This window comes from Sciurus vulgaris (assembly GCF_902686455.1).
Source record: "Sciurus vulgaris genome assembly, chromosome: 5".
In the NCBI taxonomy this organism is placed as follows: domain Eukaryota; kingdom Metazoa; phylum Chordata; class Mammalia; order Rodentia; family Sciuridae; genus Sciurus; species Sciurus vulgaris.
In genome coordinates this window covers 120,283,643-120,300,481 of record NC_136465.1, presented here as the reverse complement: position 1 = coordinate 120,300,481, position 16,839 = coordinate 120,283,643, and the positions used below count along the sequence as shown (strand labels likewise).

Here is a 16,839-nt window from a genome sequence, read left to right as displayed (position 1 = left end):
GGCAGGGGCGGGGAGTTCTGGGGCACAGCAGAAGGGGCCTTCTAAGGTTTGGGGGCTACGGAGTCATGGGCTTCAGGGCCAGAGGTTGCTGTTAATCTGGCAAGACAGGTCTGGGCAACATGCATGCCCAGAGGCAACTGGCTATAGCCACAGTGAGAGCAGAAGTAAGACGACATGAGGTGGCCAAGCAGGCTCTAGGCCACCTCAGGAAGCTGGCAGAGAGAGTGGGTGACCCTGATCTTCGGGACAGCATCCAGGCTTCACTTGACAACATACGAGGTAAGAGAAGTATCAGTCCCCCAACTTGGACGTTTTGAGAACCAGCAATGGCATAGAAGAGCTAGCTGTATCATGTATCATTCTCCATCAGCTACTTCCTAGTCCCCAAGATAGAGCTAGGACTCTGGAGAAGAATATATTTGGGGAGGATGGAAAAAGACATGGGAGGTATCATTCTTCCTTTTCCCTAACTCTGATCTTCTCCCAAGAGAACAAAATACAGGTCACTGTTGACCTGACCTTTTTGGCAATGGAGAAGCATGGGGAAGTATGGGGAAGACGAGCTGTGACAGACCCCTAGTAGATGTGTTCCCTGCCTGGGGAGTTCAGAACAGGAAGCAGTTAGGGCAAGAGGTTCTGGGACTGGATATTGTGTTCATTCCCAGGACCCACTGAGGATCAATGACCTTTTGTTCTCCAGCTGTAGACAGACAGACAGACAGACAGACAGACACACACACACACACACACACACACACACACACACTCACACTGATATATACCACTCAGAGAATTTCCAGCTTCCAGTATACCACTCAGAGAATTTCCAGCTTCCAGGCACACTTAAACACCATGCTCGGCACAGGTAAAGTACAGAGAGGGTCCCTAGGAGGACTCTCCTTGGTCCCCTCTCTTCCTCATGTTCCTGTTCCTGTCTTCCCCCCACACACCTTCCGCTCTACCTCCTTAGTGCCATTAGAGCAAGTGATGACAACACAGGGAGGAAGTGCTGCCATGGCAACACCATCCGCCACATCCTCCTGCCCACCCCAGCCTTCAATCCTGTGGTGGGGCCCTGGCAGGAGCAGCATCTCTCCATCCATAAGGCCCCACCACTAAGGAACTGGTGGAACTGGATGTTACTTCCAGCTTGTTCTCATCTTATTCACCTCTAAGGTAGCAAAGAACTCACAAAGGCAGGCTTCCTAGCTCATGAAGGGTATCTGGTAGAAACACATCCTCCATGATATCCTGATCTCTCCCAGTCACTTCAGTTCTCTCATTCTTTCTTCTTCCTCCTCCTCCTCCTTCCTCCCCCCCCCAAAAAAAAAAAAAAAAAAAAACTGGGGAAATTGAAACCAGGATGTCTCATATGCTAGGCAAGCATTCTATCACTGAATTACATCATCATTCCTTTTTAATTTTTGAAGACAGGGTCTTGCTAAGTCTCTTAGGGCCTCCTTAATTTGCTGAGGCTTGCCCTTTAACTTTTGATCCTCCTGCCTCAGTCTCCTGAGTCCCTGGGATTGTAGGCTTGTGCCACCACACCTAGCCAGTCCTCTCCATCCTTAGCTGCTTGCTTAGGGACTCAAGAGGCCATTCTTTCCATCATGGATAACTTCTTCCAGACCTCTCTGATGAGGCAGGCCACCAGAGCATGGGGAAGGAATGGTTGGTTTGGGTTCCTAGTAGGACAGTATGTCTCCCTCTTTCCATTGTCCTTCTGAGGCTAGTGCTCCTCTCAGCTCCTGTCCCACACCTTTTGATAGGAACTACACCTGACTTTTTTCTGGACAGCCTTTGTGTTTGGAAAGGTAGACCTCAGGGGAGTGGCACATGGGGCTTCCTAGGAAAGAACTCTAAGGCCCCATTTTAAAAAGGGGGACTCTGATGCTATAGTTCAGTAACCTAGTATACACAGGCTCTGGGTTTGGTCCCCAGCACTGAGGGATAGGAGCACATACAATGAAAATATCATTAAAAAAAAAAAAAAAAAAAAAAAAAAGGAGAGTGGTTTAGACCAGGTAAAGCGGTTCCCTTTAGATCTGGAAAAGGAGAGAGTAAGGAGAGCAGAGGCTGATACTCCGTGTGTGTGTGTGTGTGTGTGTGTGTGTGTGTGTGTGTGTTACTGGTGATAGAACCCAGGGCCTCAAGCATGTTAGGCAATTGCTGTCCTACTGAGCTACACCCCTAGCCCAAAACTATATTCTACATAAGTGATTTGTTCTACTCCTTCCCTGAGTCAGGATTCTGTTCCTATTGAATCCTCAAGGAAAACAGGCCATCAAAACGAAGGACAATAAAGGCAGAACCAAGAATTGTCCTTCACCTTCTCCTTCAAAATAGATCAGTGAAGGGTCTCCTGAAATGGGGATGGTGACATCATGGTTCTATAGGGTGTGGGGAAGAAGCTGCTGACCTCCAGGACAGGACCTGGGAGGGACTGGGTACAGGCCTCTTGGAGAGCAAAGGGCTCCTGGCATCCTGGTTCAGCCCCCCCACCCTCACCCCCCACCAGACCAAGTATGCCTTGGGCTCCTGCCTCCAAGAGCCGCCCACGGCAGCACTTAATATAGTCTCTGCGTCAGGAGGGTGGGATGCCAAATTAAGGGACCGCTCAGACTCTCCAGATCCCTAGGAGGGGTCTCCAAAAGGCTGCAGGGAGACCTCCTCCCTCCCAGCCCACTTCTGCCACTCCTGGGGTCTTAGCCTATCTTCCCCATAGGCCTAACTACTCATGTTTCTCTCAGGGGCTGGAGGACAGAGACCCTTGAACTCCAAGGCTTCTAGAAGGGTCGGGGACACAGTAAATGGTGTCCAGTTTGCTTTGCCTACTTCCTCTTTAACCTTCTGAAAGAGCCCTGCCCCATAAACCTCAGGAGACTGTATGGAAACCCAGAAGAGGCCAGCTCTTGCTGCCTCAACTAAGGAGTATTTATATTCTAGGAGCAAAGTACCCAACAGGTGGGTAACCAGGGGTGAGGGTAGTACCTTCACTAACCCAGCATACCCTGTCTGGTCCCCCACCTACTCTACACACTGATCCCTCCTCTCTGCTCATCCCCATGGTTTCTGAGGCACTCTTGGAACTGCGGTTGCTATGGAAACTGGATGCATTTTGGTATTTGGGGGGGGCTGTCAGATCTAGATGTATTTCTTCTCTTTTCACCTTGAGCTGGGGCCTTTGACTCACCGGGCAGCTCAGGCTCCTGAGTCCTCAGATCTCTCCACTATACTGACACACACACCCCCTTTCCTGCCCTGCTAAGTCCCATGTTTGTCCCCATCTCTGGGGAACACTTTCCAAGTTCACTTTGGGGCCATCAACTCAAGTTGGAACCCATCAAAGAATTAAATTTGGGAATGAAGGTGGGAGAGGGAGCTGGGTGATGAGAAAGGAAAAGCCTCTAGGACCTCTGGGAGGGTCCTGGGAAAGGAATTTCAGGACTCCCCACTTTCCCACTTCAGCTTCCCCAGAATTGGCAGCGACCCTGCGTCTGCTATGTTCCTGGAGCCTGCCCATTCAATAAGTTTATTTTTACCCTTGTCCCTAAGTGCTGCACCCCACAGTCTTGCTCGCCAACCTCGGTGTTCTAGAGGAGGGGGCTAGGTTGTTGGGTATGAGTCCAAGTCCCAGGAAATCCAGCCCAGGATTTGGGAGGGAAATCCAGTCCTGGATTTTGTACCGCCCTCGCAGACAGCGGTGCTGCTAGAGAGGTGGAGGGGAGATGGGGTAGGGGGGGCCGGGGGCCGCCTCCTCCTCAATGTGAGGGGAGCGCCCGGACACAGCGCGCATCCGGACCGAGCCGAGCCCGGGCAAGGCCCCCGGACTCTTCGCCGGGATCTCACGCCCCTCCCCTCCCAGACCCCAGACCCGTGGGTTCCCACCCCCTCCTGTTCCCTCCTTCCTCCCCCGCCGCCTCCTACATCTCCATCCCCAGCATCCTCCCCGCGCCCCTGCGAATTCCCCGCACCGCAAGCCCCACTAGCTTTCCACCCTCCTCAAGACCCCTCTCCCACCACATCCCTGGCCCCTGGCCCTTGAGTCCCCATTCCCTCTGCCTCCCCCGCTGGTTCTCTCCTAGCCTCGGGTCCCCCTTTCTGCTCCCTTTTCCTCCCTCTCCCTCATTTGCCCCCACTACTGTCCTCCCCGCCCTCCTCCGTCCATCTCAGCGCCCCCACCCAGGCCGGGGTGCACGGTCCGGCGCGCCTCCCCGGAGCAGCACCAAGGTCCCGGGGCTCTAAGGGGGTGGGGGCGCAGGGCGGGGAGCATGGGGAGGGGGAGCCCCATGTGATGGGAGGGGGGCGCAAGCGGAGGCGGCGGAGGCGGCGGCGACAGCGGAGCCGGACTGGGGGCTCAGCGGGGTCCGGGGGCTGGGGGCAGCGAGCAGGGCGGCCCCATGGCCGGGCCCCCCTGAGGCAGTCCGGGGGAGTCCCCTCCCCTCCCCAGCTCGGGGGTCTCCGGGCCCCATGAGCCGGGGCGCGGGCGCGCTTCAGCGCCGGACAACGACCTACCTCATCTCGCTGACCCTGGTCAAGCTCGAGTCGGTACCTCCGCCGCCGCCTTCTCCGTCCGCAGTCGCGGCCAGCGCCCCTGGGGCTAGAGGCTCCGAAACCGGGGATCCTGGCAGCCCCCGAGGCGCGGAGGATCCGGGCAAGAAGCGGCACGAGCGTCTCTTCCACCGACAGGATGCGCTGTGGATCAGCACTAGCAGCGCGGGAGCGGGGGGTGCGGAGCCCCCAGCCTTGTCCCCGGCTCCGGCCAGTCCGGCTCGCCCGGTCTCCCCCGCTCCCGGCCGCCGACTCTCCCTCTGGGCGGCCCCTCCGGGACCCCCGCTCTCCGGGGGACTGAGCCCCGACCCTAAACCCGGGGGCGCCCCCACCTCCTCCCGACGCCCTCTACTCAGCAGCCCGAGCTGGGGGGGCCCGGAACCCGAAAACCGGCCAGTCGGCGGCGTCCCCGGTTCGTCCTCCCCGCATCCCGGCACAGGCAGCCGGAGGCTCAAGGTGGCGCCTCCTCCACCGGCTCCCAAGCCTTGCAAGACCGTGACCACGAGTGGAGCCAAAGCCGGCGGGGGCAAGGGCGCGGGTAGCCGCCTGTCATGGCCCGAAAGCGAAGGCAAGCCCAGGGTCAAGGGGCCAAAGAGCAGCGCCGGGACTGGAGCTTCTGCCGCTGCGGCTGCTGCTGCCGGCGGGGGAGGGGGCGCTGCAGCCGCGACCTCTGGTGGGGTCGGGGCTGGGGCTGGAGTCCGAGGGAAGCTGTCCCCTCGAAAAGGCAAGAGTAAGACCTTGGACAACAGTGACTTGCACCCAGGACCGCCTGCCGGCTCTCCTCCTCCTCTAACCATCCCAGCAACCCCGGCTCCAGGCTCTGCCGTTACCGCCGCCTCCGCGCAGCCCCCCGGGCCAGCACCTCCAATCACTCTGGAGCCTCCAGCTCCGGGGCTGAAACGGGGCCGGGAGGGGGGCCGAGCATCCACTCGCGACCGCAAGATGCTCAAGTTTATCAGCGGTATCTTCACCAAGAGCACAGGGGGGCCTCCTGGCTCAGGGCCCCTTCCAGGACCCCCGGGCCTGTCTTCTGGCAGCGGGTCCAGGGAGCTGCTGGGTGCAGAGCTCCGCGCCTCCCCTAGTGAGTGGGGTCAGTGCCTGAGAACAGGGAGGGGAGGGCACCTGGAATGCTCATTTGGGGGAGAGGGAGAAGAAAACTAGGAAAGCTTTTCCACTGGGTGGACTGAGGAGCCAGGCTCATGCCTCTGCCAAGGACTGAGGCAAATAAGAGGTCCTGAGCGAGATGAGTAGCTACACTGTGCATCCTGAGTGATGACTTGATTTCGGAGGGATTCAGAGAGCCTCAGAGCTTTGGGGGCGGGGAGGGGGAATGCCCTTGGTCAGAGGGACCAAGAAATCGTTACCAGGGAAGTCCGAGATCCCATTTTCATCCTTGCCTGAACTCTGGGAGCACGGAGACGTGCTTTGTCTTGTCCAGAGGGGCGTTGAAGGTGAAGGGGCTGAGGAAACCTCAGTTTCCCCTGAGCACTTAGGGCAGGTGGCATGACAGTGACCTTGCAGCCAGCTCCCCGCCAGGAATAGGTCTTATAGGTTGAGAGCAGGCTAGTGGTGTTTTCCCTGCAGGAAAGGCGGACTGGGCGGTCCGCAAGTGCGCGGGGGCTGGAACGTGCTGAATATTCAAACGTGTAGTGAGAGCGCGGATAGCAAGCTTCACTTCCCCCACTGCCCACCCCCGCCCCGGGCTGACCCGGGGGTTGGGATGGGGAGGCGGAACTGTTGCAAAGACAATTCTTACCCCAGGAGACTTGGGAGGCGGTACAGGGGAAGGTAGTGCCCCCCAGGGATGTTCTTTATTATTATTATATTTTAACTGGGAGAGAGAAGCGGGGAACTCAGTTCGGCTCACGCGCTCACACTCCCCGGAGGGGAGGCGGGTCTGGAAGCGGGGGCGGCCCCCGGGGTTTGGCTCCGGAGCGGGTGGGAGCAGATGGCTCCGGATCCCAGAGTTCCCGCGGCAGCTGTGGCGCCCCGGGAACGTCCGGCCAGTGTCAGGCGCGGGGGCTGGACCCAACGGGGAGGCAGGAGCATTCTCCCCCCCATGCCCCCCCCAGGCTTGGGCTTCTCTTGGCCAGGGGGTGGATCCTTTCCCCACAGTTCTTTTAGAGAGGGTTTCGGGTGAGGCTGTGGGAGAGGGAAGCACAGGAAAATCCAAGCTCTATACTTGTCCTGTGGGGAGGGGTCAGAGCCATTGTGCCGTTGACCTTGAAAAGGGGGAGGGAAAGCCCTCACCTCAGTTTCTCTCTTGTGAAATGGAGATTGGGGAAGACCTACTCCCTTCTGTATGCCGGCACCTCCTCCCAGGGATCTGTCCTGGGAATCTTTCCGTCAGGGAGGAGCCTCTCTTCTATTCTTCCAGAGGGAAGAAGTTGCCACTGTGAGAGCCTTGGTCTCCCGGTCTGGGGCAGGGACCCACGTTTAGGGATGTGCTTTAAGGGAGATGCCAACTGAAGTATTTTTGTCTTGCTAGCTCTGTTGCTAAGCAACCACTGAGCGGCGGCAACAGCTGTGGGGAGAGCAGTTAGGATGGGAGGACTGGGGACCACTCTCAGACCTATCTGTTACACACACCTCTCCAGAGCAGGCAGGCAGGCAGGGTCCTGGGTGGTAAGGGATCCTCAAAGAGAGGAGGGGTGACTGAGGGTTGGGAGTCCTCCTGGGCAGCAGCCTTCTCTCTTACTGCCCCTCTCCCCTTACAGAGGCTGTGGTCAATAGCCAGGAATGGACTTTGAGCCGCTCCATTCCTGAACTTCGTCTGGTAGGTAACCCAGGCCCCTGGTCTGCCTCACAGACCTGGAATGGTTTTCCAGTTCTCCTGAGAGTCTACCTTCATTGCATTATCGTGGGGCTTGATACACCCTCACAACTTTTTCTTTATTCTTTATGCTCTTGTTTCTTTTCCCCTCTTGGTCCAGGGCCCTTTTCCAGGCTTCTTTTCATTTCTGACATCTTCCCTTTGTACCATTTCCTAGAATTGGGTACTATTTTCCAACTAGTGCCTAGGCCTGTGATATGCCATGCACACACAGGTCTGATGTTTCCTAAACAACACAAAAGAACTGATACTGTTCTACTGACATTCTTCAACAATGCACTTCAAGCTTGGGATTATTTCTTACCCCACTTAAGCCACTGCTCATCACCACTGTTCTCTCCTAACTTATGGTTGTGCAGGACCTGTAGGATGTACTTGGGTGACTTAACACTGCCAGTCCCTTGGGATTCTCTTGCATGTGTAGACCCAAGCATCTGCCCACCTGACTCTTAATTCCCACTGTCTCTGCCCCACAACCTTGCCTTCAGGGTGTACTGGGCGATGCCAGGAGTGGAAAGTCATCACTCATCCACCGATTCCTGACTGGTTCTTACCAGGTGCTGGAGAAGACTGAGAGTGAGTTCTCAGGAGCCACTGTAAGCTAAGGACTGGGGTGGTGGATTCAGGAGTAAAATCAGTGTCTGGGTAGTTATGGAAACCAGGGGAATGGGTGAAGCCACAGTAGTTAAGGTATAAGGAACTGGAAAAGTTTGATGACCTGGTTACCTCTGACCTATTAATCCTTTCAACTCTTCTGGACAGGTGAGCAGTACAAGAAAGAGATGTTGGTGGATGGACAGACTCATCTGGTGCTGATCCGAGAGGAAGCTGGGGCACCTGATGCCAAGGTGAGAGGCGGAAGCAGTGGGGTGGGTAGACTTGTTGGGCACAGCACTGAATAAGGGAGAGGGCTCTGGCTTCCTGGATCTCCCTCTGGATAGTGTCCAGAGTGGAGTGGACCTGTATGACCCTCCACTTGCCCCCTCACCCCCGCAAGTTCTCAGGCTGGGCAGACGCTGTGATCTTCGTCTTCAGCCTGGAGGATGAGAACAGTTTCCAAGCTGTGAGCCATCTTCATGGGCAGCTGAGCTCCCTTCGGGGGGAGGGACGAGGAGGCCTGGCCCTGGCACTGGTGGGGACACAAGGTAAGGAGGTGTTGAGGAGATATTGCTTTCAGGGGAAGCCCTAGAATGCCCCTAGGATATTGCCCAATGCAAGTGAGCGTTCAGTAAGGTGTAGAAATGGCTACTTGAATTTCAGTAAACCTCTGGAGGGAGGCTGATCTTCAAATAAGGGTGTCATGAAAGCATTACAAACTTTCCAACATCTGAGCAGAGAAAAGGGGTCTGCCAGGGTAGAAAAGACAGTCACAGTAGCCATTTCTAGTCCTTTCTTGAGATGTCACCTACCTTGTGTTCTCACACTGCCATTTCCCAATGCCACCACCATAGCACATAGAAAATCTCAAGTAGGATAGATACAAAGCCTTTTCCAGCTGGGTCAGGCTGACACCTTTTAAAGGAAGTTATCTGAATACAAAAAGAAAGTGCCTAGAGAAAACAGAAGGGCAGAAAATTTAGTTCTCAAAGTAGTGACTCAGGCTCTCAGACTCCACTAGGACAGGAAGAGCTTTGCCAATATCCACCTGGCAGCCTTTCTGTCTGGATGCTTATGTTGCAGGTGCTGGCCTCCACCTGTTGCTTTCCTCTTGGTTTCTCACTACAGAGTGAGCATTGCACCTGTTGCTGATGGGCATACAGCCTTTTCCTAGTTCACACGACCAGGTGCTCTCTCACTCAGATCATGGTTCAATAGATTTCCAGGGCAGGGTGATTATCACTTATGAGTCTCAACCACTTCAGACCTGGTTAGGAAGCTCCTTTCTCCTCTGGAGTATTTTTTCGAACTGCTTGTGCCAAGCCTCCTTACTTGCAACTGGACACGTGACCTGAGCCCCATACTTAGAACTTATACACTGCCATTCCATTTGAGCAAGTACAGATGTTCTTTGATACTCAGAGCTGAGCCTTCAGTGGGCTCAGCGAGAGCCTGGAGTACAAAGAGAATCATGAATAGTGGGGGAAGAGGCCCCTCATCCAATCCTGCCTCTTTCCTGTTCCCTCAGACAGGATCAGTGCTTCCTCTCCTCGGGTGGTTGGTGATGCTCGTGCCAGGGCTCTGTGTGCAGAAATGAAACGCTGCAGCTACTACGAGACTTGTGCAACCTATGGACTCAATGTGGATCGAGTCTTCCAGGAGGGTGAGTGTGGCTATCCCAGTGCATGCAGAAAGCAGGGAGCTGAGGGCCTGGGATATTCTAGAGGACTAGAATCCAGGTCTCTTTGGCAGCCAATGACAGGGAATTAGCTTCTGTGGAAGGGCGGAGAGACCAGGGAGGCCAGAGGAGGTTTGCTTTATATCATAAGGTCTTTCTAGGCTCAAGGAGCTGGCAAGGGTGCAGGGGGCACAGGCCATAGTGACAGGAAGTTGGGAACTATGTTATCTTCTGGGGATTTCTCAAAGCTGGACATGGGAGGGTGGTCTTGGGTATCTGCTGTGCTCATGCCTCTCTCTAACCCCTCCCTTCAAGTGGCCCAGAAGGTGGTGACCTTGCGCAAACAGCAACAGCTTCTGGCTGCCTGCAAGTCTCTGCCCAGCTCCCCAAGTCACTCAGCTGCTTCCACCCCTGTAGCTGGGCAGGTGAGTTGGGATTTCAGAGACAACAGAGGAGGGACTGGGATTTGAAGACAGATACAGAATACTATGTGTAGAAAGTGCACTTGAGGAAATCAACCAGGTTTGAGCACTATTTGTCCTTGAGCAAATCGCCTCACCTCCCAAGATTATTTAGAAATGGTATGGCATGATACTTGTGAGGTCAACCTTTGCAAAACTTAAAGTACAGTAACTTTTTTATTTAGTAAAGATTTTTATTATTAATTAAATGAAGAGTGAGAAGATCAAGGAATGTCTCTAATTCCCCAGAGCTGGATGTAAATGTAGCTTGTTTGGGGAGGAGATAGCTCAGCTCTGCTGACCTCTCCATATGTCCCCAGGCTAGTAACGGGGGCCACACTAGCGACTACTCTTCTTCCCTTCCATCCTCACCCAATGTCGGTCACCGGGAGCTCCGAGCTGAGGCAGCTGCAGTGGCTGGATTGAGCACTCCTGGGTCCTTACACCGGGCAGCCAAGCGCAGGACCAGTCTTTTTGCGGTATTGGACATACTGACTCCTTATTCTCCTATCCTCTGTTACTTGCCCATCTTTCCTAGTCCTTAGACCCCTCTGTTTGGCCCTTCTTCATTTGTCTTTCCTGTCCTTCCATCAGTGTATCCCTCTATCGATCCTCTGATTCCAATAACCATTCCAGAATCGTCGGGGTAGTGACTCTGAAAAGAGGAGCTTGGATAGTCGGGGAGAGACAACAGGGAGTGGGCGAGCCATCCCCATCAAACAAGTGAGTGGTCCAGGATTTGGGGGAAGGCTGTGAGTTAGCTGGTATTAGCTGGCTTTTCTCACACCCATTTTTCTGTACTCCAGAGCTTCCTACTAAAGCGAAGTGGCAATTCCTTGAACAAAGAATGGAAGAAGAAATACGTGACTCTGTCCAGTAATGGCTTCCTACTCTACCACCCCAGCATTAATGTGAGTGGCAGAAACTGGGCCACACTGGCCAACCTTGGATGCCTTTCCCGCTCTACCTGTCTGTGTGTCTGACAAGCACTAACATAATCTCTGGGAAGCTCTAGTTCTATTTTCTTAAGTCTAGCAAGCATGTTAAGAGCCTCCTATCCACCCATGCTGGCAGTCTAAAGGGAGAACACCCAGGAAGGGCCTGTCCCTGGTCTGACACTCAGACAATGCTTTCTGGAGGAAGTAATCCTGGGCCAAATCTGATGGGCTCATCTCTTAGAAGCTCATTCCAGCCCCATCAGTGCCTAGGGTCCCCTTTCCATCCCGTACTATCAACTACTTTTCAGCACAACAAGGATCCCACACTCTCAACTTCTATACCCCTCCAGGATTACATCCACAGTACCCATGGCAAGGAGATGGACTTGCTACGAACAACAGTCAAAGTCCCAGGCAAGCGACCTCCAAGGGCCATATCTGCTTTTGGTCCCTCAGCCAGCATCAATGGACTGGTCAAGGACATGAGCACTGTCCAGATGGGTGAAGGCCCTGGTGAGTGGGGCTCATAACAAAGGGGCAAGAGAGGATCCAGGGATAGATAAAAGGGAGGGAGAGGAGGGAAGTAGGGGCTGGCCCTGGATAAGTGGGAAGGTGGGTGATCAGGAGGGAACACATAGGAAGGGTGCAGGGACATAGAAGTTCATTGATGTTTTATCCTCTTCCCCTTCCAACAGAAGCCACGACTGCCATGCTCAGCCCCAGCCCTAGCCCCAGTTCCCTGCAGCCACCAGCAGATCAGACAACCAGGCACCTGCTGAAACCAGATCGGAATTTGGCCCGAGCCCTCAGCACCGGTCAGTGGGAGCACCCTCCATTCACTTTCTTTCAGAGCCAAGTAGGTTGGGGATAGGAAGTGCAGTAGGGTTGGAGGCCTGGAGCTGGAATAAATGCACAAGTGAACACATGGAGTGTCTGCTCACCAAACTCAGCCATATTGTGTCTATCATAATGGTTAAGACACATGGGCTCTAGAGCCAAACCACTGGAACCCAAATCCTGACTTGCCTCATGGGCAAATTATTCAGCCTCTCCATGCCTCAGTTTTCTCATTGGTAAAATGGAGATAATAGTTTCTACCTTACCAGGTTGCTCTGAGGCTTAAACAAACTGAGAATATTATCCAGCATGAACATTTAGAATGTCTGAAGATAAAACATATATACATACGTTACATATAAAACATCGTAACAAATGATCCTCACAACTTTATCCAGTCAAGATTACTCTCCCCATTTTAGTAATGAAGAAACTGAGGCTAACAAGATTAAGTAACTTGCTCAAGGTCTCAAGGTCAATAAGTGGCACAGCCAGGATCTCAGTTCAGATCTGACTCTAAATCTGCCCACCTCCCCAGGAATGGTCCTGGGAGTCCTCCTGGAGAGATAGCTGAGGAAGGACACCCCAAGATGCCAAAGCTAATTCAGGGAAGAAGGCTACAAGAAATTAGGAAGGGTGGGATAAACTAAGTGATAGAGTACTTACCTATCATGTGGGAGGCCCTGGGTTTAATCCCCGGTACCACCAACATAAATAAATAAACAAACAAAGAAGCTGGGTGTGGTGGCACATGCCTACAATCCTAGCATCTCAGGAGGCTAAGGCAGGAGGATCACAGGTTCTAAGTCAGCCTCAGCAACTTATCAAGGCTGTAAGCAACCTAACAAAACCCTGTCATAGAATAAAAAATAAAAAGAGCTGGAGATGTGGCTCAGTGGTTAAGTGCCCCTGGGTTCAATCCTTGGTACCAGAAAAGAAAAGAATCAGGAAATCTGGGTAGGGGCTATAGCTCAGTGGTAGAGTGTTTAATTAGCATCCTTAAGGTCCTGGGTTCAATTCCCAATACCCCAAAAGAAATCAGGAAATCTGTGGAGGGGCAACTGAGGTAGATGTGTCCCCCTCCCTAAGACTGTACCCCATCCGGAGACCTGAGCCCCCTGAGTCGGGAACCCCCTCCTTCTCCCATGGTGAAGAAGCAGAGGAGAAAAAAACTGACAACACCATCCAAGACCGAAGGCTCGGCTGTGCAGGCTGAAGGTGAGGCTCTGGTTGGCCATTCCGTTCCCATACTGGACCCTCATCCCCAACAGCAGATCCCTGGCCTAGTTCCTGCAGCAGGAGGAAAAGTGCCTGAGCTGAGTGCTTGACTGTCATTACCACTGCACATAATTGAGTGGGATAATGGATGGACTTTTCCCAGCCCATTCTTCCCCTGTTCCTCAGCCAGTGCCTTTCCCCCAGTAGTCTCCAGCCCCTGTTCTCAATGACATCCATAAGTCTCTAGCTCCTGCTCCCTCTCCTAATGACTCTCTAGTTCCTGTTGCTGTCCTCATCTTCACTTATGACCCCATCCCCTGCACTCCCAACCCTGGTGACTCAGCCTCTGACCTCAATGTCCCTATTGACTCCCCAACTCCAGGACTCTGGCCACCCAAACCTGCTCCAAGAACTTTAAGTGATCACCAAGTTCCCCCAACAGACCTGTCCACAGCAATACCATTCCTGTCTCCCAGTGACCCTCCCCAGGCATCAGCGACTTCTCCTAAGCCCCAGGGCCCTTTCATTTCAGCCTGTGTCCCAGCTTCTGTTCCCTTTTCCCATGTTCACTCAGATCCTGACCCTCTCTCCTCCTGCAGAGACCCAGCTCCTCTCTGGTCATGATAACTGTCCCCACTGCCCCTGCTTTCTGCCGGGTGTTCAGATCCGGGTTCCAGATCTGCCTACTCTCATGGCTCTTGGCTTCCGCTCCACTCTGCTCTGGGGCCACTGACTTTAGTTCTGCTTTCTCTCCCCATCTGTCTGTCCTGCTTTGTCTCTGGCACTCTCTGTCACTCTCTCTCCATCCTCTACATCTGCCTCTCTTTTCTTGGTCTCCCTCTGTCCTGCTCTCCATTCTATCTCTATCTCCTTCGCTTCGGGAAACCAGCCAAGCGCAAAATGTGGAAACTAAAATCCTTTGGTAGTTTAAGAAATATTTATAAAGCAGGTAACAAGCGGGTGCCGGGAGGGGCGCTCAGCTGGGGTGCAGAGGGGTGGGGGTACCCCTGCCTCTCCCTGCATGTGCTCGGGCTTCCTGCTCTCCCCCACCCTCTGCTTCCCCTTCCCCCACTGCCCCACTCCCAGGGGCTCGGGATGGACATCAGGGAGGAAGGGATTGGGGAAGGCAGCCCCCCCCCCTTGAACTCTGTCCCTTATGCCATCATCCCATCCCAAACCCAGAGGAAAACTTTGAGTTCCTGATTGTATCAAGCACTGGTCAGACGTGGCACTTTGAGGCAGCCAGCTTTGAGGAGAGGGACTCCTGGGTCCAGGCTATCGAGAGTCAGATTCTAGCCAGTCTGCAGTGCTGTGAGAGCAGCAAGGTCAAGGTAATGGTTTGGGAGGTTGAGGGTGAGAGAGGGGTTGCAGAGGGGGAGCTCCTCTAAGTGTCAATACTAATCCCAACTCTCTCTGCAGCTGCGCACAGACAGCCAAAGTGAAGCTGTGGCCATCCAGGCGATCCGGAACGCCAAAGGAAACTCTATCTGCGTGGACTGCGGAGCCCCCAGTGAGTGCAAAGGGGCAGCAGAGGGCCCTAGGAGGCGGTGTCTCAGGCTTGGGAGTGTGGTTCGCTGTAGTCGGTAAATGCTGAGGTATTGGTTTATGCTGCCCAATCGGAAACCGACCTCGGCATTCCGTCCCCAGATCCCACGTGGGCCAGCTTGAACCTGGGCGCACTCATCTGTATCGAGTGTTCTGGCATCCACCGGAACCTGGGCACACACCTGTCTCGCGTTCGTTCGCTCGACTTGGATGACTGGCCGCGGGAGCTGACCCTGGTGCTGACGGCTATTGGCAACGACACGGCCAACAGCGTGTGGGAAAGCGACACAAGGGGCCGCGCCAAACCTACACGGGACTCTTCGCGGTAGGTGTGAAGGAACAGAGGTGGGGGGGCGGTGCTGAGAGGGTCCCCTGAGTGGAGGACAGAGGTTCTAATTAGAGGTTTCTAGAGCTCTTTCCATTGCTCCCTGATCCTGCAGGGAGGAGCGTGAGTCATGGATTCGCGCCAAATATGAGCAGCTGCTGTTCTTGGCGCCGCTGGGCACTACCGAGGAGACGCTGGGCCGCCAGCTGTGGGCCGCTGTGCAGGCCCAGGACGTGGCCACCGTTCTCCTGCTTCTGGCCCATGCGCGACACGGGCCGCTGGACACCAGCGTAGAGGACCCACAGCTCCGCTCCCCACTTCACCTGGCGGCCGAGCTCGCGCACGTCGTCATCACGCAACTGCTGCTGTGGGTACGTGAATGGGGGTGGGGGGAGAGTAAAGGGTCTTTGAGGACTCCATCTGAGAATATGCCTGGCGCGGTAGAGCCCGATGTCCCCAGAGAAACCCTGGAGGTGGGAACTTCCACTGCCCAACTCTGGAGGCTTGGAACTCTTGGGGCGTCGGTGTGCGTGTGTGGGCCCCTCGGGGATCCGCGGTCACGCAGCGATTTTTCTCCAGTATGGCGCGGACGTGGCGGCCCGCGACGCACAGGGCCGCACGGCGCTGTTCTACGCCCGTCAGGCTGGAAGCCAGCTGTGTGCCGACATCCTTCTGCAGCACGGGTGCCCAGGAGAGGGAGGCAGCACAGCCACCACGCCCAGCGCGGCCACCACGCCCAGCATTACTGCCACGCCCAGCCCCCGTCGCCGGAGCAGTGCAGCCAGCGTGGGCCGTGCGGACGCCCCGGTCGCGCTGGTATAGTTGCCCAACAGCGGGAGAGTCACCCCCACCCCCACGCGGGCCGGGCACAACTACACCCGGTGGACAGCTGGACAGATGCACACACTCACCTCTCCAATTCGCACCCCGCCCCACGGGAGCACTTCCTACCCCCACGAGGGCACAGCCCCCACGCCTCCCAGAAGACACAAACTCACCTCCCTCTCCCCAATGAGGCATGGAGACCCCAGCTCAACATGCCCCCTCTCCACTGTTTTCACCCTCGGATTTCTCTGGGTCTACCCGCTCGGTGTTTGCAGAAAGGGACGGCCCCGCTGCAGTACCGGCTCGAGGGCGCTTGGACATGCCTGCCCACGCCCTCTAGGGGCGGGAAAAGGACCCAGTCCTGCCAGCGTTCAACAATCCACGGCAGGAGCCCAAACCCAGGCTGGCTCCTGGGGCGACGCCACGCCAGAGGGAGGGGTTAGTACGTGGAGCGGTAGCCCTGGGACTTGGGGCCGATACCGGGACCCCACCCCTTCAATGCTGATCTCACTGCCCAGTAAAGGGGAAAAGGGCAGCGAGGGGCAGGACCCCTGCTGCCTGTGGAGGTAGAGGGGTCCCAAACCCTTTCCGTGAAAGGGACCTTGAGGAGTGGAAATCAGGATGCCCCCCTACACCCACCCATGGGTGGAAGTAAAGCGCCAGGGGGAGCCAAGATCCTGGGTCCCTCCCCTACTATCTTGGGAGGGAGAAAGGATGAAGCAGGAGCGGGCTAAGGGGACTGGGGAGGGATCTTGTAATTTATTGCTTTGTTCCCCAACATGGGGGTGGGGTGGGTATGGGCGTGGGGAGGGCATTCTGGGGTAGGGGAAGCCAAGGGTGGGCAGGGGGTGGGGTGGGGGTGCTCTCGGGTTGTGTCTGTGCCTGTGACTGCGTACCTGTGACTGTGCAGCGCCAGTGGTGATCTGGGGTAGGGGGCACCTCTACAATGGGACCCCTCCCACATTATTTCTTTCTGTCCAGCCCCTCCCTCCCACTGGAGCAGCTCCAGACCCGTCCCTCGCCCCAATGCT

At 55.3% G+C, this 16,839-nt stretch overlaps 1 protein-coding gene across 7 annotated transcripts; it reads left to right on the top strand.

Moving 5' to 3' along the window:
• AGAP2 (ArfGAP with GTPase domain, ankyrin repeat and PH domain 2) lies at positions 1 to 16,597 on the top strand. Of its 7 annotated transcripts, XM_079139144.1 has the most exons (20): positions 3,734 to 5,119; positions 5,276 to 5,641; positions 7,269 to 7,327; positions 7,873 to 7,960; positions 8,147 to 8,232; positions 8,382 to 8,529; positions 9,510 to 9,644; positions 9,975 to 10,084; positions 10,441 to 10,599; positions 10,757 to 10,843; positions 10,927 to 11,031; positions 11,409 to 11,571; positions 11,754 to 11,873; positions 12,985 to 13,113; positions 14,003 to 14,062; positions 14,296 to 14,444; positions 14,533 to 14,623; positions 14,761 to 14,983; positions 15,099 to 15,354; positions 15,563 to 16,597. In XM_079139144.1, the coding sequence occupies exons 1-20, from the start codon at positions 4,471 to 4,473 to the stop codon at positions 15,803 to 15,805; spliced, it is 3,426 nt and encodes a 1,141-aa protein (XP_078995270.1). In that variant the 5' UTR covers positions 3,734 to 4,470; the 3' UTR covers positions 15,806 to 16,597. The 7 variants fall into 7 exon arrangements, with proteins under 7 accessions (XP_078995272.1, XP_078995267.1, XP_078995270.1 ...); XM_079139141.1 differs by having other exon boundaries at positions 3,733 to 5,641; XM_079139140.1 differs by having other exon boundaries at positions 3,734 to 5,632.
• Positions 16,598 to 16,839: the final 242 nt, after the last annotated feature.

Coding starts and splice junctions, on each gene's coding strand:
- AGAP2 (XM_079139141.1), top strand. CDS start 4,471: ATGAGCCGGGGCGCGGGCGCGCTTCAGCGCCGGACAACGACCTACCTC. Junction 8,530..9,509: donor GGCACTGGTGGGGACACAAG/GTAAGGAGGTGT, acceptor CTGTTCCCTCAG/ACAGGATCAGTGCTTCCTCT. Junction 11,572..11,753: donor CCAGATGGGTGAAGGCCCTG/GTGAGTGGGGCT, acceptor CCCTTCCAACAG/AAGCCACGACTGCCATGCTC.